This window comes from Sphaerodactylus townsendi, linkage group LG12 (genome assembly GCF_021028975.2).
Source record: "Sphaerodactylus townsendi isolate TG3544 linkage group LG12, MPM_Stown_v2.3, whole genome shotgun sequence".
Taxonomy (NCBI): domain Eukaryota; kingdom Metazoa; phylum Chordata; class Lepidosauria; order Squamata; family Sphaerodactylidae; genus Sphaerodactylus; species Sphaerodactylus townsendi.
Window position 1 is genome coordinate 5405286 of NC_059436.1, and position 24621 is coordinate 5429906.

General features: G+C 42.8%; 1 protein-coding gene across 1 annotated transcript; it reads right to left on the bottom strand.

Moving 5' to 3' along the window:
* Positions 1–280: 280 nt before the first annotated feature.
* On the bottom strand, positions 281–24245 carry DDHD2 (DDHD domain containing 2). The gene is made up of 18 exons (XM_048512999.1): positions 24023–24245; positions 20314–20526; positions 19303–19493; positions 17667–17756; positions 16747–16867; positions 15953–16042; positions 14072–14204; positions 12922–13130; positions 11829–11896; positions 9413–9535; positions 8693–8788; positions 7625–7744; positions 7121–7276; positions 6350–6452; positions 5308–5481; positions 4486–4648; positions 2930–3049; positions 281–1825 (listed from the first exon to the last, which is right to left on the bottom strand). Exons 1-17 carry the CDS (start codon positions 24228–24230, stop codon positions 2968–2970), a joined length of 2340 nt encoding a protein of 779 aa, XP_048368956.1. The 5' UTR covers positions 24231–24245; the 3' UTR covers positions 281–1825; positions 2930–2967.
* Positions 24246–24621: the final 376 nt, after the last annotated feature.

Below are 24621 nucleotides of genomic sequence, written 5' to 3' on the forward strand. Positions count from 1 at the left end.
TTTCTGCCATAATGCATACAGCCAGTTGATTGCAGGGCAGCTAGAATCTGGGCCGCTGGGGTTCTATTTTATTTCAGTAGTCAACTGTATACACTTGAAGCTGCTCTCAAGTTGTTCTACAAGCATCCTTGGGGGGGTGGTGTGTGTGTGTGTGTGTGTGTGTGTGTGTGTGTGTGTGTGTGTGAGAGAGAGAGAGAGAGAGAGAGAGAGAGGGGGGGGGGGACAGGCAGACCTTGCACTGTTAATACACTTTAGTATTCTCCTTGCAGAAGACAAGAAATACACCAAAGCCACGTCTTTACTGAAAAAGAGGTTAAATAACTTTAAATAGACATCCTTTACAAAGTGCATAAATTTCAACAGTTGTTCTTGTGACTTGGCTGGCCAAGAAAGGATTCTTTCCTATAGTGCCCCCCACCCCCCACCATACACCTTTGCAGAAGTTGTAACCCAGAACTTGGCTACGCCAAATGGTGTTGCTCAGTCACAGCTGAAGCACTAGAGGACAAGATAGTGGATGAGGCAACGACAATAGTGCAAACGTAGGGAGAATAACCCGTGGGAAGGGAGGTTTTGATACAGTCTACACAAAGTGTACAGAAGGATCACACCTTTCCCCAACCCACCCAGCAACACATTACTGCCTACTGCTCATTGATGACATTTCCTGAAATGTGAACAAATGCCTAGAAAACAGGAGCCCTTGTTACCCAACAGTTGTGCCAAGATGTAGTACAAGTGTGCATGAAGTAGTTGTGCAATGATAACACAGTCCCCACTTTTCTTATCTAAACCACGGCCCCCACATGGGCAAAGGAAGCAGCTGTGTGACAGGTTGACACCTGCCATAAAAGCCTCGTCCTATTTCAATAGCATGTTTGGGCTTTGCTACACCAAGAGCCTCCCGACAACTCAGGACCTCCCACCTTGTGGAACAGCTGCATGCACATTTCATTGCACCAACCATAGCTCTCAGCAGAGCTAGGGAAGTCCACAGTGGAGTCCATGCTTATCCATGTGTGCTGAAGCTATTTGGAGTACAGAAAACACACACAGAGATGCCCAGCTCACAACTGGAGGAGTCAACTGGTCATAGCTTGGGAGTGTACAAAGCAGGAACTAATCTGCAGCTGGCCACACAACTGTCAGTTTCTCCTAAGAGCAGTATCTTCTATATTTGTCCTGCTGCATTAGGCACACTTGGCAAGAACCAGCAGAGCAGGACTGACTCCTGGTCTGGTGAGACAGGAATGGGAGTGAGACAGGGATGGGATTTGGAAAGCCTCTTGCTTTGGTCTGCAGCTCCATCTGTTGGGCAAAGCAGCTGCAAGGAAGAGTACCCAACAAAATAAATCCACCACAGAAAACAAAACCATGGTGCTTGAGTAGCCGCATGCTGCTACAGAGCAAAGATTTATAAAATATACCCCCTCACAGACACACAAGAGGTGATTCACTCAAAATTGGCATAACTCTAACCAACACTGGTTTTTCATACCAGGGGCTTCAAACCCAAGAGATGATGTGAAGTTCTAGCACCGATTTCTAGCCACATCTAGCGCCATTCTAGACTAGCTGGTGTTGCGACTTAACACGTGCACCTGCCTCTAAGCCAGTGGGCACAGACTGGACAGTCAGTGAGCACAGGTACAGTATGATTCGAGCAAGTGAGATAAAAAAATGATTGCCACACTTCAACTGGGACAGGGAATTCTCCAGAGCTCCACATAGTGGGAATGAAGCATGCTGGGCACATCAGCAACAGATGACAGAAGGTGACAGTGGTGGACAGGAAGTCTTGACAAGTTTCCACTTTGGAGTACATCTAAGGAAACAGGAAAGAGCAGCCATGTTAGGGCAGTTTTACTTATGAAACAATTGAGAAGGAACAGGAACGATGTTACCGCTGCTCTCTGAATACTGCAAGTATTGAATAGTGAGGGACTGGCCAGCACGATCAGGGAAGGATATTGAGCATATCCAAGAACTGTATAACAGATCTCTGGAACTCTAATAAGATTTAACAACAGGTTCCAAGACAGACAAATCTTTTGTTATGGCATAAGGTCCCATCAAGTCACAGCTAACTTATGGCAAACCAGTAGGGTTTCCAAGGCAAGAGACATCCTGCCTCCGTGTGGGGTGAGAGAGTCCTGAGAGAACTGTGACTGGCCCAAGATCACCCAGCAGACTTCATGAGGAGGAATGAGTCATCAAACTCAAATCTCCAGATTTGTGCCACTCTCAACCACTACTCCACACTGGCTCTCTGTCACGACCTACAGCTTGGTAACAAATACTGGATATTACTTTTAAGGCAAGGCAAGGCAACAGTTGCCCTCCCTCCTATTAGGAACAACAGGGTACAACCAGGAGAACAGGAAATTACTCTGGAAAAATGTTACCTTTTTCTCCCCTGGGCTACCATAGAGACTACAGTCTGACCCAGAAGCTACCCAAAACATACCAATACGTGGAAGGAATCTGGCGACATCAATGCTATTCTTTTTCTGTAATGTATTCTTGATTTCATTGCTGAGCCTGTTCATGGCCTTGAGAGCCATTTGACTCTTAGCCCCATCAAGGCCAACAGCCCCCTCCCACAAAGCATGCTCCAGTTCAATGACAAATTCCTTACCTCTGTTCAAAAAAGCCCCAAGTGATTGATCACATCTAGGCAAAAAAAGCCATACAACACCCACACCTAGATCTTTCAAGATATATGGAATGGCATTAAGGCAGAAAAGCAGAATTGCCCTCATGAAGTTTTAGCAACTGAAAAGTTTGGCTGCAATGCACCGGGACGAGTTTTTTCTTTTGAAACTTCACAAGCTTCTAGCATTTCGCTGAACTGACTGATCAAACAGCCAGAGCAGCAGTAGTAATGCATGAGAGCAGAACATTTTGTCTGAGGAACAGGATGACTTACATTTGGTGAATAGACTGATGCAGCATGTCTATCTGGCCTTATGGGAGAGGTTGGTCCAGGCTGATGCCCTGTGCTTGGTAAATCTCTTTCAGCAGCAGCAGAACTGTGTCCTCTGACTCCCTGGTAATTGGGAATAGAGAATTAATAGAATAGAATAACTTTAATGTCATTGTGCACACACATTGTGCCTTGTGCCCACACAACGAAAATACAAAACAACGAACATACAAAACATCCCCGATGAACATCTCTGCAATCCGCACACCCCAACTTACAGCCATCCCTACACAGCCATCTCCACATAGCCGCCACCACGTCAACACATCGCCATGGAGTTAAACAGAAGGACATATGAGTGCCCACCTCATACACGGGCACACGGCAAACCCTGTCTGAATTGGAAGTGGTAAACCAATCTAGCATCTGCCACCCGTGATGGCAATTCTAGGGAAGAGCTCTGCACTTGGCTGAGAAGTAGGGGGCAACTGTGCCATTATTTGGCTCAGTAGTAAAACACCTTGATTGATATGCAGCAGAAGGTCCCCGGTGCAAGCCTCAGCATCTCCAAGTGAGATGTGAAAGGCCTCAGCCTGAGGCTCTGAAGAGCTGCGGCCAGCCTGACGACGATGGACCAAATGTCTGATTCAGCATGAGGCAGTTTCATGTGGGACCCTACAAATACTAACTGGGGCGGGGAAGAGTAGAAGAGAAGTTGCAGCAGCTAATGTGGCTTGTCTCATCACTGGTGAGTTCGGAGGGAAGAAGAATGGCAAGGGAGCTGCTTAGAATCATAGAATTGGAAGAGACCACCAGGGCCATGCAGGATCACACAATCAAAGCACTCCTTACATATGATCATCCAGCCTCTCTTTAAAAACCTCCAAAGAGGGATACTCCAGCACTCTCCGAGGCAGTGAATTCCACGGTCAAACAGCCCTGACAGTCATAAAGTTCTTCCTGATGTTTAGGTGGAATCTCTTTTTCTGCTTCTCCCAAACCTAGCCAGCTTGGACAGCATGAACCAACACAGCTGTCCCTGCCCTCGATTTCATGTCATTCGAAGTGGCAGAAATAACCTGACAGACACCAGCTGCTAAACTTTCGTAGGCTGAATTCTACCCACAGGCCTTTACTGCAGATTTCTATTAATTTATTTTTAAGCATTGAAAATGGCAGTACTTTTAGACTTTAGAAAGTCATTTTTCACTGTAAAAAAGCCCCCCCCCCCCTTGATGCAGAGTCAAACATAGTCCACTTTACAGACGATTAGATTTGCCTAAGGAAAAAAAACCCAAGACCCCCTAAGCACAGCTATTAACTTGTTCAGGGATGCATCTCAGCCTCCATTTTTCTTCAGGGGGAGAACAGCCACTTACTTGAAAAGGCAGCTGCAAAACCCATGAGTAAAATGCCTCATGTTCCAACCTGAACTTTTCAGCATCAAAATTTGCTAAATTCCATGGCATTGGCTTTATTTCAATTCTAAAAACAATTAGAACTTCCACAGAAGACTACCCGTAAGGATTTATTGAAGCTGTTTAAAAGCTAATACATACCAATAGCAGAGATGGCCTTGCAGTGCAAACAAATATTCATTAAAGCTTTCAATGGGTTTCTCTTGAAGCACATAGTCAATGCGATGACCTCCATTAAGCATGCCCACATTAATCGGCACGGGTTCTTCATTTACTGGTTCAGATGGCTCTTCGGGTTTCTCATCTGAATGAAGTAAAGGGACACAGCTAAGATGACAGGGGTTCCTAGTTTGCACAGGCCAGTGGCTGTCTCTCCAATAGCAATGGGTACTACTCAGTGGTGATTCAGCAGATTCGCACCACTTTGGCAAAACCGGTTGTTAAAATGGTGCTTGTAAACAACCGGTTGTTAAATTATTTGAATCCCACCACTGGTACTACTGTGCTGTATATTTTAGAATGCAGCAATACCCAGGGGGTGATGCCTGAACCTGCTGAGACAGAGCCAATTTGGAATTTTAGCTCAAAAGCTACAGTAGCCCCAAAGCTTTACGTGCTTGATCGATGAGACCCAGAGAATAAAGAACACAAATCCACAAGAAACATTGTTTTAAGATATCAAAAGTTAACCAAATCTGGCACCAAGGAAAGCTAAATGCAACACTCAGCACTCAAATCATTCAAACATCTCCAAATTAAATTTGTTTGTGTCAACACGCTCAACTGACTGTAAGTTAAGAATTTGAGCTTTTGTGCAGCTAAAACCATTTTGGGCAAGGGCTACAGAACAATAGGCGCCATTGTAAATTTGTCCAGAACAGGAAGGAAGACTGAGCTGGGATCTATCCTACACCGTGCTTTATTGTTTGCATGGCCTAACGCCCTTTTCCCCTTCTCACTAACCGGTTGGCTTCTTTAAGCTGGCTTCGGTTTCCGATTCACCTTCAGCCTCTGTGGTAGCCCCTGCCTCCACAGCTGGCAATGTGGTCCTAGTGAATGACTGCCAGGCTATCCTCAATGAACCTAGCAAGTTGTTTTTGATGTCCGTGCTCATCCGTGTGAGGCCCTCCTTCAGCTCTGTAATGAGGAAACAGAAGTGGTCTTGCAATTTGAATGCACAGGAGTCTGCTACAATCCAGAAAGATTCACAAATTCTATTGGCATTACTAGGGCATCTTGTTTATCCTTAGACCAACACACCCTTCTCACATCAGCTCCAAGCCAATTCTGACATCTTTCATATCTCCCAGTGAATCAGGCCAATAATGACTTCTTGTTTCCAAGAGAAGCTGGCTGTGTCATCTGCTGATTGGCTGGCTGGTCCTTCGAGCACTCATTAAATCATTTCCCCATGATTCAATTTCTTACAAGTATTTAAAAAAAACAGTTGTCAAATGTTTAAAAGAACAAACACCCCAATTACCTGGGACAGGGAAAGAATTCATAAAAGGCTGCCAGAAGAAGCAGGGAGGGGTGAAGAGATGAAAATCCAAATTGAGGTTGGATATATGACAATATAAATGTGATAATAGACAGACAGAACTGGGGACAGAGAAGCAGAATTCATCCCACAGTTGATAATCCCACACATATTCCTGGAAGGGAGTAAATCCGTCTTCAGCCTATTATGGTTTGGCTGGGGCTTTATACCCTCAACCAAACAATAAACTTTTTAGAGACCCTGTTTGGAAGCCAAAGCTAACCCCTGGTTATTGACAGTTAGCTCAGAGCATTCTGCATTTTGTAAATAAGGCTGGCATTTTTTTTCAGTGAAAGTTGAGACAGCTAGGATTCATACTTGGGTAAAACACTAACAGCTGTTCAGAAGAGGCAGAGCACATTTGCATGAATAACTTCAAACATGCCCTAAAGATGCAAATAGTTTCTTGGAGCACGCTTGCATTCAAAACAACAGCGTCTGTAGAAGGGACAGTCTCTGCTTTACCTAAATGCATCCTCTTCCTGCCTTTATGATGAGGCAGCAACATAGGTTCAAAATCCACACCTGGGACAATCAAGGGCTCAATCCTGTATGCCACTGGGTCAAACTGCAGAAGGAGCATAAAACAATATATTGGATGTATTTGCACATATCAGGGAAACAATCTCCCTTCCTGGTCTTTCTCTTAAAAAGGCTCTGAACAACTTGCCATTTGCTAAGAGTAAACTGCTGTGGGCCCCCCATTGTGGAAATGGGATGCAGTCTGCAGAAGAGTAGAGTTTAACCTCCCCACCCCCAATCATTTTCTTAACCTCCATCTTTCCCAAGGGATGCAGGGGAGGACAGGAAAGAGAGAGCACATAATACCTATTAAGTCTCTCTGAGCGCAGCAAGTTTCACTGCAGGGGAGGGGAGGGCTGAGTTAGAGGAAAAAAGGATGTGGAGGGGGCAGAATATTTATATCCTGTCTTATCAACCAAAGCTGGTTTCTTGACGGGGTTAAAAACCATCTGCTATAACAACAAACTAAATCCCTCCCTCCCTAAACCAATCCCCACCGCACCTATTTGAACAAAAGCCATGTTTCTACTGTGTTTGAACAGAGCAGAAAACAGTCTGATCCTGAAATCTGGCTATAGAGATCTCAAGTGGAATACAGAAATAGCAAAGCTGTTTCCGCTAGTCCAAAGTTCTGTGATTGTGAATCCCAAAATGGGCACTGGGAATTACATTTATAAAAAATAAAAGCACCAAAATGTTGCTGCTCATACGTACGGGATGAAAGACATGGAAGAAACCTTTACAGGTAGGCAGGCTGTATGTGGGATCAATCCTTTTTATTCCTCGTACAGTGAGAAACATCCCAATAGGAGAGCCAAAAGCAAAGAAGATCTGCGGCTTGTAGATTAGCTGAGGGTAATTGGCGGTGACCTGGCAGGGTTTAAATGCAACAGAGTGTTTGGTGGAGAAAAAGAGCAAGTACAGCACAAGGCCACAAGGCCACAAGAACACCCCCAGGAGGACCAGGACAAAAAAGTCCACCTAATTTAGCATCCCAAGTCCCACAGTGACCAAAGATATACTTCTGGGAAGGCCATTAGAAAGACACTCAGGGCAAAAATCTACTCCCAGTTATGCATTATAAGAATGAATACTTGTGTCTGAATTTAATATTCGAAGTTTGGTTACCCCCAAGTTGTAATAGAGAAGAAAAAAATGAGGTCCACCCATTCAGTTTCTCCCCAACACAAACACCTTGATAAATCTTAATCATGTTACCTGTCCTGTCACAACATCCAGACACTGGCAAATGGACTTCATGTTTGTGGGTTTTGCAGGTGCCTCCTGCTTGACATCTCCGTCTTCCCAAGCTGCTGCAAGTCTCTCTCTTTTGGAACCCTGCAACAAAGTCAGACAAGCCCTCTTTCACAGCCATTTCTGCCAACATCATGCAGCCTTAGCTCCCTGCCCAATGAGGCTGCTGGAAGGGTGGGATTTTCGGCTTGCAAAGATGACAAAGTAGTGCAATTGCTAATATTTAGAATTTCAACAGAGTGCAGGACACTGCATCTGAACTCGCTGATGGCACTGCTTGTCCAACCCGTTGTAACATTCCCTTTTTTGTCTATCATATTTTCAAACATTCATCACCTACTCCTGCACTGGTAGCCAAGAGCCACCTTGGGGACACTGGCTGTTGGTTTAACTCAGGTTTAACTCAGCTGCCAACATATAACACATCTAGGAGACAATTCTGTTTGCAGAACAGGCAAAAGGGTAATATTGATTGATCCCCCCCTCACCCTGCAGTCTGCTGAATTTGATCCCCAGGATGTTACTGTGGGCCAAGTGACCCAAGGGGGCACAATTTCAGTGGATATAGAAAACGGGGGGGGGGGGGCATGAAAGTCATTGCTGCTGTGCTTATGCAAAATAGCTCCACTCATACTTCATAGGAGCCAAGTTCTATTGCGCTGTGAAATAGTAAATAAGACTGTCAAAGATACAAGACTGTCAAAAATACAAGTCAGGTTTTGGCAACAGCACTCAGGTAGTTCTCTTCTGCTGATACAGTAGGGGTGTAATCCATATGCTGGTATTAGCAGATAAAAGGTTATTGGGAGAGAAAAGAACATTGCTTGGAGGTAGCAGACCAAACCTGTTATTCCAGACCACATTTACTAAAAGCAAAAATAACTAAATAAATAAATAAAACAAAGGATGGAGGGCTGAATCCTCTATCTGGCAGTATCACCAGGTTTGGTAAAAAGAGATTCAAAGCATTCCTGCATGCTTCTGACTATGACAGTAAAATTTAAAGTACTTCAGTGATTCAAAAAAGCTTACCTGGATGTTGTTTTTGTTCCTTAAGAAGTGAAGGATTTTCATTCTGGGTCCCAAAGGAATCCCCATCTCTTTAAGTTCTTTTTCTGTACACAAGGCCTGCACAGTAAAAAATCTCACATGTAAGCTCTCGTTTCTTTTGCTATAAATAGAAATGTTTCAAAAATACACTCCAGCTTCTAGTTTGATGCTCTCATTTGACTAGGATACAGTGCAGTTGAATGCTTAGGCTACTGAGCCGTTATAAAAATTAGAAATATTTGGAAACCCCAGCTCATGGGACTCTTAGGCAGAAGTTATCCCACAAGAAGTAAAACCCACTGCAGCAATATACCACTGTGACACCTGTAATATGTAAAAAGTAGGGGGAAATATGCAAAAAATAGGGAACTACTGCTGGTGTGAGGAGAGAAGAGTGTCCAAATATAACTTCTCTCTTGCAATATGCCAAGAGAATTTAAACAAATACTTCAATAGACAAAGATCTGATCCCTCTTATTCCCTCCCACTCAATGGCTCATTCCGCACATGCAGAATAATGTACTTTCAAACTGCTTTCAGTGCTCTTTGAAGCTGTGCAGAATAGCAAAATCCACTTGCAAACAGTTGTGAAAGTGGTTTGAAAACACATTATTTTGCGTGTGCGGAAGGGGCCAATGTATCTCTAAAAAGCAGCTTCCATGCTGAAGGAAAAAAGCAAGAAACCACGTCACGTAAATTTACCAGTGCTTCTTTATCCACATGCTCCCTCTCAAACACAGAGTAAAATTCAGAAAGTTCAAGTTCCTTCAAGATGTCCTTTATTGACCCAAGGCCTTCTTCACTGGATGCTGGAGTATCAGATTCCTGTTAAAACAGTGAACACACTTCAGCAGCACTTTTCTGACACAATCTGAGCGCCAAATCAAGAGAATTTCTGATTCTATGGGACACTTAAGGTTGCATACAGAACAGAAACTGCTTGAGAAACGGATCAACATCCCACCTTCATGAAGCATATAGCCTTCTGAACTTAACTGTGCTCAGGGGTAATTGGTTCTTTCTGTTAACAGCATGAGCTGGCTGGCTGACTGACTAGATAGCAGGCGGAGTGCTGACTGGCTAGCTTTTCTGTCAATCAAAAAACTACTCTGTGCAGAACAATGTCTCAATTTTTAAAGAGGAGAATTTGAGTTGGAGCTGGACAGGGAGAAGCTGACCTTGATCCATAATAGGAAAAGTCTGTCTGTCTGTCTATACACATATAACTTTGGACAGCATAATGCAAACGACACATAAGACTAGATTTTTTAAAAAAAAATAGTAATTACCAACCCATAGCTATTGAATTGCTGCTACTACTACTATTATTTCCTTCATTTTACACAAATTACATGGAAATAAGCACATCTCATGAAAATCAGTTTACTGCCATGTAATGTAATTGCAGATTGGGATCTCATCTTTTAAATGGACCCATTAATTCCTCCCTAGTGTCATATTACTTAATTCTTTAGACTCCAAAATGTGGAGCAGAAAGTGGGACAATGCTGCAATGAAGCATCTAAATGGGAAGGTCAACAGAAAACCGATTCCAGTTCTGCATTCTTTTAATACCAGAAAAGGTTTATTATACCAGTTCATTTTTATCAAAGCAAAACAATAAACATGCTTAAACACAAAACAGATCGATGCGTAATTCTCTTCGATCCACACGTAGCATATTTGCAACAGCTATGGTAACAGTTTTTGAAAACTCATGCAATTTAGGCAGATATACATAATGTAGAAAAATGTCACATATGTATCCCACTTAAAACCCCTGCGTTTGGCAACTCAGCAGCTGTCTGGAACAGGAGGAAAGTAGATTGTCAAGGACATGACATCCAGACCGAGTGGCACCTACAGAGTTAGGAGAACAATATCAAGTCCCCAGTCTCTAGGTAATATTATCCAATTTGATTTTTAAGTGGACCCCATTATGTTTTCTACGATTACCCTCCAGATCTCACAACATAAAAATTTCATTTTTTACTTCTGTTCTTTGCCATAAGACAGCAGCCTATATGTCTGGATTTGTGATAGAAGCAGAATCATGTAATTGCTAGGGTCTGGTATTTTCAGAGGGAGAATGCCAGTTGGCTTTCTCTGTGTAACCCTAGGTCCAAGCTAATTAGTCTGAAGAAGGCTCCATTACCATCTTAAGACTGCAGGGGGTGGGGAGGCAACAAGTAAGGCCCCTTCCACACATGCAGAATAATTCACTTTCAAGTGGATTTTGCTATTCCGCACAGTAAAATCCAGCTGCAAAGTGCATTGAAAGTGCATTATTCTGCACGTGCGGAACGGGCTTGAGAACACCACATCCTTTGCCAGAGACAATGGTTTCTTCCTTTAGCTCATTTTAGTTAGAATACAGATTGTACTAACCCACAAGAAATTGTGATTTATCCCTGACTGAAGATCATATTGAACTTCAGTTGCAGCTCATTGTAATTAAAAATGAGCCAACTCATAATGGGGACCCTATTACCAAACAGCAACCCTGTGGTAAGCTGCAGTATTGCAGTCAAAGCTCTACTTGAGACCTGAGTTTGATTTCGACAGAAGTTGGTTTCAGGTGGCCAGCTCAAGGTTGACTCAGCCTTCCATCCTTCTGAGGTTGGTAAAATGATACCCAGATTGCTGGGGACAGACAATGGCAAACCACCCTGCAAACATAGTCTGCCTAGAAAATGTTGGGATATAATGTTACCCCATGGTTCAGAAATGATCCAGTACTTGCACAAGGAACTACCTTTACCTTTATTACCAACCACAGAGTGAGTTTAATTTTCTTTAGAGCAAGGTTTAGCCTGGACCACCTCCTTTAAACCACAGTTGATTTCAGAAGGCAATATTTCAACACGTGCTTAAATCTCTCCACCTGAAATCTCAAAATCAAGTGGCATATCAGTGGGAAAATTAAATATGTGTTTTAATCTCACCCATCAATACCAGGTTTTAAAAGCATCCCAAACTACTTATTTCTAGGAAACTCTCAACCTGAACATGCACACACCTCAGAGATGTACAGAACAGTAAATTTACATACATGACACTATATAAAGTTATAGGGTGCTTAAAAGGCTTGTTTTAAATCCAACATGCATAAACGTACCTTGTTATTATCTTCTCCCTCTGTAGTGCATTTTTGATTAGTGAGAAGATCAAACAATATAAGTGACCCTAAAACAGGACACAAAATGTTTAACAGGATGCCAATCTCAGATTGGCCAGAACTGCCTGGCAAGCTTCCTCTCCTGGTTGTCGTGAGTTTTCCGGGCTGTGTGGCCATGGTCTGGTAGATCTTGTTCCTAACGTTTTGCCTGCATCTGTGGCTGGCACCTTCAAAGGTGTATCACAGAGAGAAATCTGTTACAGACTTCTCTCTGTGATACACCTCTGAAGGAATCTGTTACAGACTTCTCTCTGTGATACACCTCTGAAGGTGCCAGCCACAGATGCAGGCAAAATGTTAGGAACAAGATCTACCAGACCACAGCCACACAGCCTGGAAAACCCACAACAACCAATTGAATCCGGCCATGAAAGCCTTTGACAATACATTCCTCTTCACCCTTTTTTGTACTTTTATAGACCTTATTCCTTTAGAGAAATTTTAGATTTAACTAACAAACAAAAAACCCTCTTAACAACCACACAAATTTATGGTTGTGGTCTGTTGCTCTAGCAAAGATCTTAGAGCCATGGTCAAAAATATATTCAAAAATCAAAGCTTGAGGAAGTTCAGGAATGGCTAGAGTGGAAATTTACAGTTAAAATATTAAGCAAACAGAGGTGTTTTGCTTATTTCTGTGCACTTGAGCACAAGGTTTTGAGTTGCAGATTTTGAGATTGCTTGCAGCACAGAATTCGAAAGCCACAGATTACAATTCAAAAGAATACCAATTTTCGCATAGCCAGTCTGTGCTAGAGCTCTTGATACTTAGCCATGTTGGCCACAAAATGTATTTCTAGCTGCCTTAAATGACAGCTTCCTGAAAACATTTAAACAAAGAGACTACACGATAGCAGGTCTGACTTAATTTTAAAGGAGGGGGAAGGGAGAAAAATAGGATAATGATACACTTTTAATCTGTCAAGTCACCCAGCCCACACTGTTCGACCACATCTCAGAATAAAGATCCCAAACCCAAGTAAAATGGAGCATTCAACATCCACACATGTATTCAGGAAAGAGAGATTTATACCTAAACTGTGACCTGCTATTGAAACTCCCCCTTTATAGTCAGGGTTCCTTTGCAAGAAGAGCAGATAGAGGCGGTTCATTTCAGAAGCAACTGTGTCTACAATGGTCTGGCAGTAGGTGGAGCTATTATAGAAGAAAACATCCAGGATAGTGTCATTGATAAAATGACGCAGGCGGTTGATGCTTGGCAAGGTGATTCTTTCCAAGTCCCTGAAGACAAAACAGAGGAGGGCATTTAAAGGAGAAAGCATGGCTCTTTTTTTCTGCTTTCATTTCCAGACAGGACTCTAGAGCTCAGATCGTGCCACTGAAGTTTTATTTTGTCACGGAGAAATATCCTCCCAGACAGCAAGATGAATACAAACGTGCCCATAAATGTAGGTAGGCAAAAATGATGTACTCCATATTCCAAGAACTATAACTTGGTCCCATTGAGTTTAGTGGCTTTTCAAATGAAAGTACATAGGACTGAGATGAGAATGACACTAACAATGTTTAATACAATGGCTATCATATACCTGCACTGTACTTCACACTCAATGTGAGTACACCGCTATCATGCATCCCTAAATACTCCACATCAGATCCAGATACATTAAGCCATTTTGATGAGCCACATCTTGAAGGGTTGGGAATGGGGCAATGAAGGCCAATTCACGTGTTATGAATTCAGACGTGCACTGAGAGTTCAACACTCAGACAATGAGAAATACAAACACAGTGGGAAGGCGGAGAGTGGAGAACCAGTTGCCATGGAAAAAAGAATATGTTAAAAGCATCTTTGTCAAATATGCTGTATGGGGGCAGGGTATGCAAAGGATTCAGAGCATGTGGGGTACTGGCTCAGTGGCAGAGCATTGCCCTGGCACACAGAAGGTCCCAGGTTCAATCCATAGCATCGCCAGGTAGTAAGGGATGTGAAAGACATCTACCTGAGACTCTGCTCAGCCACTGCTGGTCTGAGTAAATAGTGCTGACTCTGAGGGATGAATGGGTGATTCAGCATAAGGCAGTTTCAAGTATATGCTTGCCATATTGCTCTGTCCATAGCATCCTGGTAGGCGGCATAGATCTGGCATTCTGTGAAACAGTGCTCCAGTCCACATGCAGTCATGGGCAGATTTCCTAGAAAAATTGCAGGATTTACTTACACATCCACCCCAGTATGTAAAGTACTGTGCCAATTCACTGGAAGGAATTCGACTCGGCCAATTTGTTGTTGCTCCTGAGCTTTCTTGAAATGTGCTTGCAGCATTCTCAGGGAGACAGTGCGGAAGTCATTGACTGAAAAACAATTTCAAGGCTGAATGAAGCAGCCGACACATAGCGTACTACACAACAACGAATCAATTAAACCTCGTTCAGTTTGCTCACTCAATTCCAGACCCAATTCATGTGTGCAAGCAGCAGTGGGTACCACCTGCATTTCCATGTGTCCATTTGCCTCCCTAACTTCGAAGGCTTTGCATTTCTCACACATGCAGAAAGGAACTGCCAATCAATTCATAAGCGCCTCAAGACCATTTAGTAGTCATAATGTTAGCCTATTACAGTAAGAAGCAATTCCTGTTTATCACAGGATAATATACAGGTCACAAATCCTTTTAACCACTTTATGCAGCAAAATGAGATGCAGTGGAGATGCATTGCCAAGCTTCTGAAAAAATTGCATTTAAAATAGGCTCAACTGTAGGTAAAATTGCAATTTATATGGAACAGGGTTAGGTGGTAACACTGTAAGACCTGAATGAAAAGGATATGACCATCTAAAACCAAGAAGTTCCACCACTAATTATAATGACAGTTTCAGCCCAATCCAGAAAGGGCTGGTAGGCTGGAACAGCGCCACCCCACCTGCTCCTCAGAGCTTTCCTGCACCACAGGAAGCCTGAAAGAATTTTTTAAACCCCACTCCAGAGACACATCCATAGAAACAACAGAGCTCCGCCACAAAAATTGTGAGAGATTTCCACCCCTCTGGATTGATCTGCCCAGCTTTTAAAAAATCAATTCATCGAGGGAAAAGTAATCCTATGTATCTGTATTGTAGATGAGAGCTATAGTGAAAATAGCAAAGAAAGGCTGACTTCAAAAGGGACAGCACTCTAATTCTTCTGAAGAATTCCTAAGTAGCATCCATTTCACTGAATCAGGACCAGGAAAGAGTTCCAGATCATTTAAATCACAGTATTTTAGTGTAGTAAGTGCCCTGATTCGTGACACTGGCGGTAAATCTACATCTGCATTTTATAAAGTGTTTCAGTTCTTTACGATTCTAAGATATGGACTATTCAAAGCTGTGCTGTGCAAGAGATGCTATCATTCTCAAAAGCACACTGAAAATACCTGTTCAGTTTTAATGCAACACCCAGTTTCCTATCAGAAACATCTGGCTGGATAAGTTGTGTAAAATATTAACGAAATCCTCACATGCAAAGTGCTCAAGCCTATCAGACTGCCAAAACCCCCTCATTCTCTCATTGCTCCTAGAGAAGGACCATAGTTTATAAGGACATGAATTAAAATCAACATACAATATGACAGTACTTTTGTCTGGGCAACAGGCATGTATTTAAGAATACAAGTACCATGCTGCTAATGAGGCCAGGTGTTCAAAGTGTATTATTCTGCTACCAAAACAAGATTAACTGGCTCCCATCTAGACTCCTATCCTGGGCTGTTTTAGCCATAGATATAAAAACCCTCTTTCTTGAGAGACCTGTTTGGTTCTCTGCTTGTCTAAAGGCATCTGATTCAAACAGCTGTAGTTTTTAAGACACTTGGCAACCACCTGATATCTGATGTTAGAGTTCTGGAATTAGAATGTTTGAGTGGTCTTCTATGTGTCTGGCATTTGCAAGGTTTGTGTTGGCTTAACTGTTTTCTATTTTTGCACTGCGTTTTCTTCTTTTCAGTCTCACAAATTACTTTATGGACCCACTGGATTCAAAAACAGAACACAAATGTTATAAATGCCTTAAAACCCATCTAATTTCTCTGGGACAAAAATCAACACCTCCTGTCTCACTTACCACACTGAACAATACTCCGGAACCGAATATCACAGGCTGGTCCAATTCCATGCACAACAAAAACCAAATGATCTATTTGCACAGGCTCTCCTGAAACATAAAGAAAGAGATTTTGCCAAATGAGAGTGATATTCTCAAAAAGTTTGGCTCATAGAAAATACCAATCCAAAACCAATCCAATAAGCATTGGAATCAACTGGCTGTTGTGGCTTTTCTGGGCTATGTGGCTGTGGTCTGGTGGTTTTTGCAAACACCACCAGACCCCAGCCACATAGCCCAGAAAACCCACAACAGCCAGTTGATTCCAGTCATGAAAGCCTTTAACAATACAGCAAAGATAACTTTTAACAAATGTAATCTTGATTATTTCAAATGTCTTACTGTAATCATTTTGGGGGGAAATTAAAAGCATGATGATTGCAAAGATAGCTATTTCCATTATTTACAATCTCTTCGATTTTGTTCTCTTAAAATCTAAAGAATCAAATTATTTTTTGAAAAAGATTTTTAGCAGCCCATTTCAATCAAGATTCGCTGGATAAAATTACATCATAAGAACATAAGAACTAGCCTGCTGGATCAGACCAGAGTCCATCTAGTCCAGCACTCTGCTACTCGCAGTGGCCCACCAGGTGCCTTTGGGAGCTCACATGCAGGATGTGAAAGCAATGGCCTTCTGCTGCTGCTGCTCCTGAGCACCTGGTCTGCTAAGGCACCCCCCACGTAGTTTCCTTTATAACATCAAGGCAAAGCATGTTCAAAATCCAACAAGCTGAGAAATAATATCACATTACCAGCAGGAATTTCAGCACAGATATTTTCCACTCCTCTCTTCACGGTCCTTGGCCGGCCTTGCTCTGCAGGACTTGCACCCCAGTCATCACAGATTGCTACTGGCTGGTAATGTACCATCAGCTTGAAAGAACCGTGAAAAGAAATCAGGTTAGAAGCAAAGAAGTATGATGGGCAAATTATCATATGAGGACTCCATCCACCAAGAAATCAGCCTAAAGAAAGTCTAAATACAAAAACATGTACTGAGCTGAAACAACCTTCACTCCATCCCAGTTAATTCCATTGTTAAATGTATTTCTGTTGTTTTTTCCAACAAGCCACCTAGGAATCTTTCTGTACCAACATATCTTAAAAACTGGAGTTCGTTTGTATAATTGTAAGGCTATATGAAGCCTAAAAGTAGAACACAAAAACCAGAAAGAATCTAAAATGTTCTAGCCAGGAAGCAAAGACTCACTCTTTACAGACATTTCTGAGACCCTGAAATACAATAAAAAATGTCAATAGGCAGCCCAATCCACCAGGGGAGCAAGGGCTAATTGGGTGGCGGACAGGAACAGCACAGGCACACTGTCTCCACAGAAGTTCCCAATGGCATGACAAAGTGAAGTAAACATTAAATTTCCCAGCTGTACTGAAATGGCCCTATCAAGCCCAATGGGTTATGCCTGCCTTTTTGCTGGCATAAGTTGACACCAGCTAGAAAGCCTGAGGAAGTCAACTAAAATTGATTCTGCCTCCTGGAACGGCCCCATTGTTACTGGTGCAGGGTCCTGCAGTGGAAGAACACTGGTGTAGCCCATTCACACACACACACCCCACCCCCCACGTAGTTTCCTTTATAACAACCTGAAAAGTGCTTGTAATGGCTGGAAAAGTTATTCAAGAAGAAACTTCTCAGTGAGAGAAAGTCACTTACCTTTGGGTTATGCAAAATTATAACTTCTCTAGAAGGGGACTCTAGTTTTCTCTTCCACTCATCTAGTGTGACACAGATCATATATGTTTCCTAAGTAAGAAAAAGAATTATTTAACAAGTTAAACATATTTTAGGGACCCCTTTATTGTTTAGGTGAGTGGTTCCCAACTTAGAGATTGGTGACTCCTGGGGAGGGGGGTGAGGAGTTATTGGAAGGAGTCATTTAAGTCATATACACACCAAGAATGGTCATGATATCTCTTCTCAATCAATAAATACTAATGTTACCAATACTGTTATGTGAAGGGTTTGCCAAAAATGTTGATGTTAAAAAAGATGTCTGCATACTCTAAAAGGTTGGAAACCAATTATTTAGGCCATACCAACAGGGTCACTTGAAAGAAAAAGAGTTCCAAGTGCAAACATGCATCTGATTGTGACCTTAATTGAATGGCAACCTTATATGGAGAACACAGTGGAAGACTCCACACACACACACCACCATCCACCATATCTTCATCCAGCATATTAACAACAGGACCAAACACCAGGCCGTATTGAGTCATCAAATAATGTTTATTTATGTCTCTGGGACTAGAAAATATTGTGCACCAATTTAACTAATTTCAATAAGGACATCAGGCAGCAGATGCTATTGAATGTCTTGGGAAACTGAGGTGCCCCTGCAAATCTAAGGGCAGAACTGTGCTGCTTTTTAAAAACAGAAAGAGAGAGTGGAAGAGAGAGACAGATACTGGGCCTTTCCCCACTTACCTTAAGCCCCGCGCTACTTGAGGAGAGTAGTGCGGGGTCCCCGGGCATTCCCCATGAGAGGGGCGGCGACAGTGCAGCTGCCCCGACGCTGCTGCTGTCGCGCCCCCTCAGCGCGCAGCATCCCTGGCGCTCTTGCAAAGGGTGCCTTTTGATGACCCTGCACAGAGCGCGGGGTCGTGGGGACACCCGGGCGCACGGCATGGGGGGTGGGTAGGGGAGAGTGGGGAAACGCCCACTAATGGGCTGTCATCTGCAAAGCATATTTTGTTTAAATACTTGGAACATAGGTAACTCCTTCAAGTGGTATTTACTTGAAAAGCAACTTTGCATTATGGGCTCATACTCATATAATGTGCACTAATACTTCAAGACAGAGATTATCTGTGCACTATCCATTTCCTAAATTCTGCATAACGTAACAGCCATGAGACCATATGCACCAGAATAACTCTCTCTCTCTCCCTCCCTTCCCCCATCTCCATTCAGTTTGTGCGCAGAATTTTTTTCAGTCTGTAGTCAGGCCCATGTGTGAGAACAAAACAGATAACAACAAAGCAGGGAGGCTTGTTTGCAGCACAGAACAAACTAAAGGTCTAGTGGAAGAGCAAATGTAAACACTGCAGTCTGTTTGTAAATGACTACAACTGAGAAAATTTCACTGCTGACACAGGGAGGAAAGAACTAGCAGTTCATTCAGTATTAATTGAGGCCAAATATAAAAGGGCCTCTAATGCCCTTTTTCAATTTTCAAATTACTAGAAAGGGATGCTGCTCCAACTCATTGTGGCATTATAAAGCTGGATATTCCTAAGGAGGCCCAAAAATGTGATGGAAAACGGCTTCTATCTTTAACCAACATTACCTCTAACTCCTCACTGAAGCTTTCAGAGTATGGAATATATTTGTTGTCTTTTTCTCCTTTGTAAAACCAAGTACAGCGTCGGACTTCAGAGTCCTCTTCCTCCCAGTAGACCGCACAACGGAGCCTCTTCTTCAATTGTACATCATACCGTCCCCCTTCTGTTGGAACAACCAGCTCCTCACTGTCTTTACCTGCAGAACACAAGGAGGCTGATAAAGCAGAACTAAACTGAAGATACTAAGGAGCTACACACTTTCTATTTTATTTATTTTCTTCATTAATAGCCCACATTTCTCACTGAGACTCAAGGCAGATCACAAAACACAGGAAACAATTCAACCAGACAGCACAAGAAATAAGAGACTGGACTTGAATCCCAACTCATACTCTGAAGAAGTACTCTAACTACACACACAAAATTCCCCAAGAGTACTCAATGCAAAAGGTAATACAGAGGGCTATATGAATGTTGCCCCAGTTGATTCCCATGCAATTTGACCTGAATATTCAACATGAACAGGATTAAAATCTAAACAAAAAACAAACTGCTTATATGTGTTTTACTGTGCAAAGAACAGTCATGCAAAACTTCCTAATAGCCTGAACAGAACAGGATTATTTTATTATGATATAGTGGCAAATAACAGCAACAGCAGCTCGTCAAAAGAAACCAAATTTACACCTCCAGCCTTTAAAGAATTATCATTTTATCTTATTTGTTAAAATGAACTTAAAAACAGGCTCTGAAAATTAAAGGCCAGTTGCAGAAAATGCACTGTTCACTGTAGAATACTACATATTTCTTGCTTTTCTTTTTATAAAGAAACTGTAGAAATAGCTTTGAAAATGCACCGCGTTTTCAAAATAAATATGTGGGCAGACATTACATCATAAATATTTGCCTGATCCTTCCTTGTAACTCTCAATTAAATTTCCCTCCCTATATCATACTTCTCAAACAGCAAACAGATCTCTTATGACAGAAAAATGCCTCCCTTCCAATCAACTTACTAGATTGATAAAAACTTTCCAACTTCTCTGAATCTTGTTCACTAAAGGGAATCCATCTTTCTCTGGCATCTGCTACTTTGCAATAAAACCAGTGAGGGGAAACGGGCTCATATTTATTTGCTGTATCTGTTTCTACTGCCTCAAAGGAACTAGACGAATTTGATGATGGAGAAACCTCCATTGGTCGTGGTTCTGCAGCTGACATTGCACTGCCTACAAGAAAACAAAGACAGGAATTAAACAAAATTTCTGAGAAAACAAACTAACAAAACTGGAAATGGCTATAAACAGCAGCTGCTCAAATGAACTTTTATCAACTTTCTCAAATTGAAACAAGCATAGAACCACGGATACAGAGTGTGGAATGAGTAAAACAGCTACCTTTTTGTAGGTGACCTTTTCCTAAAACTGACAAGGATCTCCCAAGGTTTTGGCAGCAGAACAGATGTACAAAACTTGATCATTTGTAAGTGAAACATGGTACAGGTAAATTCACAAAGTTATGTATTTTAAAAAGCCATTATTTAATTGGGGGTCAGATATCAAGCTTTAGATTCCTCTCTATTGATTCCAAAAATATATACAGTCCATGCACATAAAGGCAGGCAGCCCAATCCAGAGGCCGCTGAGGTTGCACCGACTCCAGAGGGCTTTCAGTTGGTGTGGAGGTGCAGCAAAAAAGAAAGAAACCCAGTTGCATGAAAGCTCTCCACAGAAATAAGTGTTGCTGGAGGGCCATGGTGTCTGCCTGGGGGTATTTTTCACCCCTCTGTTCGGATAAGTGACCTGGAGGGGGCGAATCTGCTGGTGCATGCCCACACCACATCCAACAGGCAATTCCTCCCCCACCCCCCACAGGAATTGAGCTGTAAATTATGATAATTGGCATTTAAGAATGGGATTTGGGATCTAAATATTGGGAAAGTCTTTGGATTAATTTTTTAACCAATTTCAGTAAGAATACAAAGTTATATCAATACCAAAAAAAAAATTCTTTTTGTCCATGATTTATTTCAGTAGCATTTCTAAAACACAGTGAACTCCAGGCTTTAAAATACATGAACAGAGACACAGGAACAAAGCTCAGCATTCCTTTGAATCAACAAATACACAAAACACGGAGCTCTATAATCACACACTGTTTAACCTGTGAACTGTATTATCTGATCTATCACGGAACTGAATTATATTAGTGTCACTTGCTGACAGGAAACTATTACCGGTAAGTAATTTCACTGACATAAAAATGTACCCAAGAAGATAATCTCCCAGCTGGTTACTGTCACAGAATCCTAACAGTCCAGTCAATATTCTGCCATGTTATCTTTGCTAAAGGAAAACTGTATTCCATTTGTATACTTTTGAGATGAGACCTTCTTAGGAGTCTCACATGAACATCAGACTTAGTTTTATATTGTTTACAACATCAGGGTCATTAAACCAACCAGCCTCTGACATTTTGACTTGCCACTGCAGACTACTGGGTGGCTTCACATATTCACTCTCTGTTTTTGCTGATCTGTGTGTCTGTGGTAGAAATGCTGCTATTCAGAAATCTCTCTCCAGAAATCTCCAAACAAAAGGATATTTTGAATGTATCTCTGCATATATCATTATTCTATGTAAAATTAAATAGTTCCAACAATCTATGAATGTTCATCGTCTGTGGTAAATGGGTCGCTCATTTCAGAAAAGAAAGCAGAAACCATGGTCATTAACCCTGGCTCTTGCAAACTGGCATTCTTCTGCTAGAATTTAACCCTACACAACCTAGTAGGAATTTGATGAGCATGCCCTGCTCTATATGTTAATTTACACATGTTCATCCGCAACATTGTGAAAAATCAATTCCAGTGTAGGAGTCCCATGTCCAGCTTCCATTTAAGTACAGGGTTTACTGACAACACTCAGCCCTTAATTTCAATATCCTCCCACCCACTTAGTTAATTGAGCATACCAAATACCATTCCTAATTCCACAACACTCACATTGCCCCAGGAAGGATCTACATAAACAGTCATGATGGAAAAGGATATTGGCACACAGCTCCCCATGGCCATCGCTGACACTACAGATGCCACGTTTGAGGCACTGCTGTCCCTTAACCAATAATTGTCTGTAACTGTTAACCTAATTTCACCCTTTCTCCCAAAGTTTACTCATCAGCCTCTGAGCACTGGTCACCCCAAGCAATCCACATGCCATATTAATTCAAGGTTCCTCCATATGGTGCCTAACAGTTAAGGGCAGGAACTACAGGAACTTTCCGGAGTTTCTCCTGGTGTCTTACTCTCCATGCAGACAATTTATTCCTCATAAACTGATGTATCCCCCTCACCAAAAATACAATTATTTATTTGTCCTCACAGGAACGGATTTTTTTTCACCTTAGTAAAATAACACCCCTTCCCCATCACAATACAACACAACACATACGCACAGAACTCTCCCCATCCCCAATATGGCAGTCTTTCAGTTTTTCATCCCTAAATATAACACTGATACTCTCCTGAGTATCTGAATTACACTTCTGTGTTTTAGAGGCTGATTGGTTTTGTGTTTTAGAGGTTGCAGGGTGCGGATGGAAAGAGCATCCTGAACAATACCTGGAATGGGAAGTATGGGATGGTAGTTAAAGCATCAGACTAGCATTTGGAAGATCCATGTTCAAATTTCTATTCTGTCATGGAAGCTTGCTGGGTGACCTTGGGCCAGTCACAGAAACTCAGCTCAACCTAGCCCATAGCATTAGCATTAGGGTAAAATAGAAGGGAGGAAAGCAACGTAAGCCACTCTGGGCCTCCATCGGGGACGTAGATCAGATATAAATGAAACGAATAACTAACAACAGAAAAGTGACCCACAAAAATAGCCGCCGCCCCCCATTGGGCAGTCTATGAAATCCAATGAATAAATAAATAATAATAATACTATTTGCCAGTCATAGGTTTCTGGGTGCATTATTACTTTGTAAACCACCATCCATACTGTGGTGCTGCATACATGCTGCTATGCTTTTAAAAATAAAGAGAGCCGCTGGGTGCTATGCCTGCCTCAAGGGATAACCACACTATCCCACATCTCTTTCAGTCCTACCACTGCTGCATAAAATGGTCAGAATGCTTAACAGGATTTGGGAAGATCTGTGTTCAGATCTTCAGAGAAAAAGTTTAACTGCATATTCTTGAGTCTGCCTCTGTGTAACACCCCACATAAGGTTGCTGCAAGAATAAGACAGTACAGAAGTTGTAAAGCTCAATGGCTGATCCTGTGGAGTCTCCATGTCATCCTCACAACAGACCTGCGAGGTAGGAAGGAGCAGAAGACATGAAGCACTCTGAGGAATACCTAGCGGCTAGCCATTCTTCCTCTTCAGCAGGGTTAGTGGGAGGATAAAATGTTTACATCTGAGTACTCCATGATCCAAATTATAAGGGAGTAACCATGAAGACTGCCAGTGACACTGGACGCCCAGGGCAGCCTTACGGGGTCGTTGTGAGGTTGAAACTTCAGCATGGATAACCACGCAGGCCACCCTGAGCTCCTAGTATCCTCCTACCCCGGCTTGCTCCACCCTAAGCAGCATCCCCAACGGTGCGATGTCCCCTTAAGCAACGCCACCCTCCTGTCATCGCTGCCCGTTCGCCTCCTGTTCCCCACCGACCACAACCACCTCTCCCCCTTCCCAACCCTCGTCCCATGGACTGACCCCAGGGGGCCAAGCCCCAACGTCTCCGGGCCGTGGGCGCCGGCTCGCTTCTCGCCTTTGTGCGGCCAGCTCTGCTGACAAGGGCCGGGGTTTCGTTCCGCTGGGCTGGAGCTGCTCGCAAGAGCCGGGCCTTTGCTGGCGGTGGGGTTGACAACAGCTCGTCCTCCAGCCCGCCCTCCCCTAGGCGGGGCCTAGCAGCTCGCCTCATCCCGCCGCCCGCGTGAGAAGAAGGCGGGCGCGAGGAGCCTTTCCCTCTGCGTTTATGAGTCGTTCCCTATTGGGGGAGGTAGGGTTTTTTTTTTCCAACGGTTTGCAGATGGCAGGAGACAAGTCACGTCCCTCCCCAGCCCCTCACATCCTGGGGAGGTTGGTCTTTGGTTGCATATTCTTATTTGTTGATGCATAGGTTGTGCTTCAGCATGGCGGTTTGCAAGGAATGGATTAAAACATCAGTGCTTGGCGTGCAACCCCAATGGGGGAATGGGGAAAATGGAGAGAAGGAAGACAAAGAGAAGGGAAGGGACAAGGAATGGGGTAGGGAAAAGAATAGTGAGGCTAGCACTGTTGGAAGTACCTTTGCTGCCTTCAACCATAAGGCT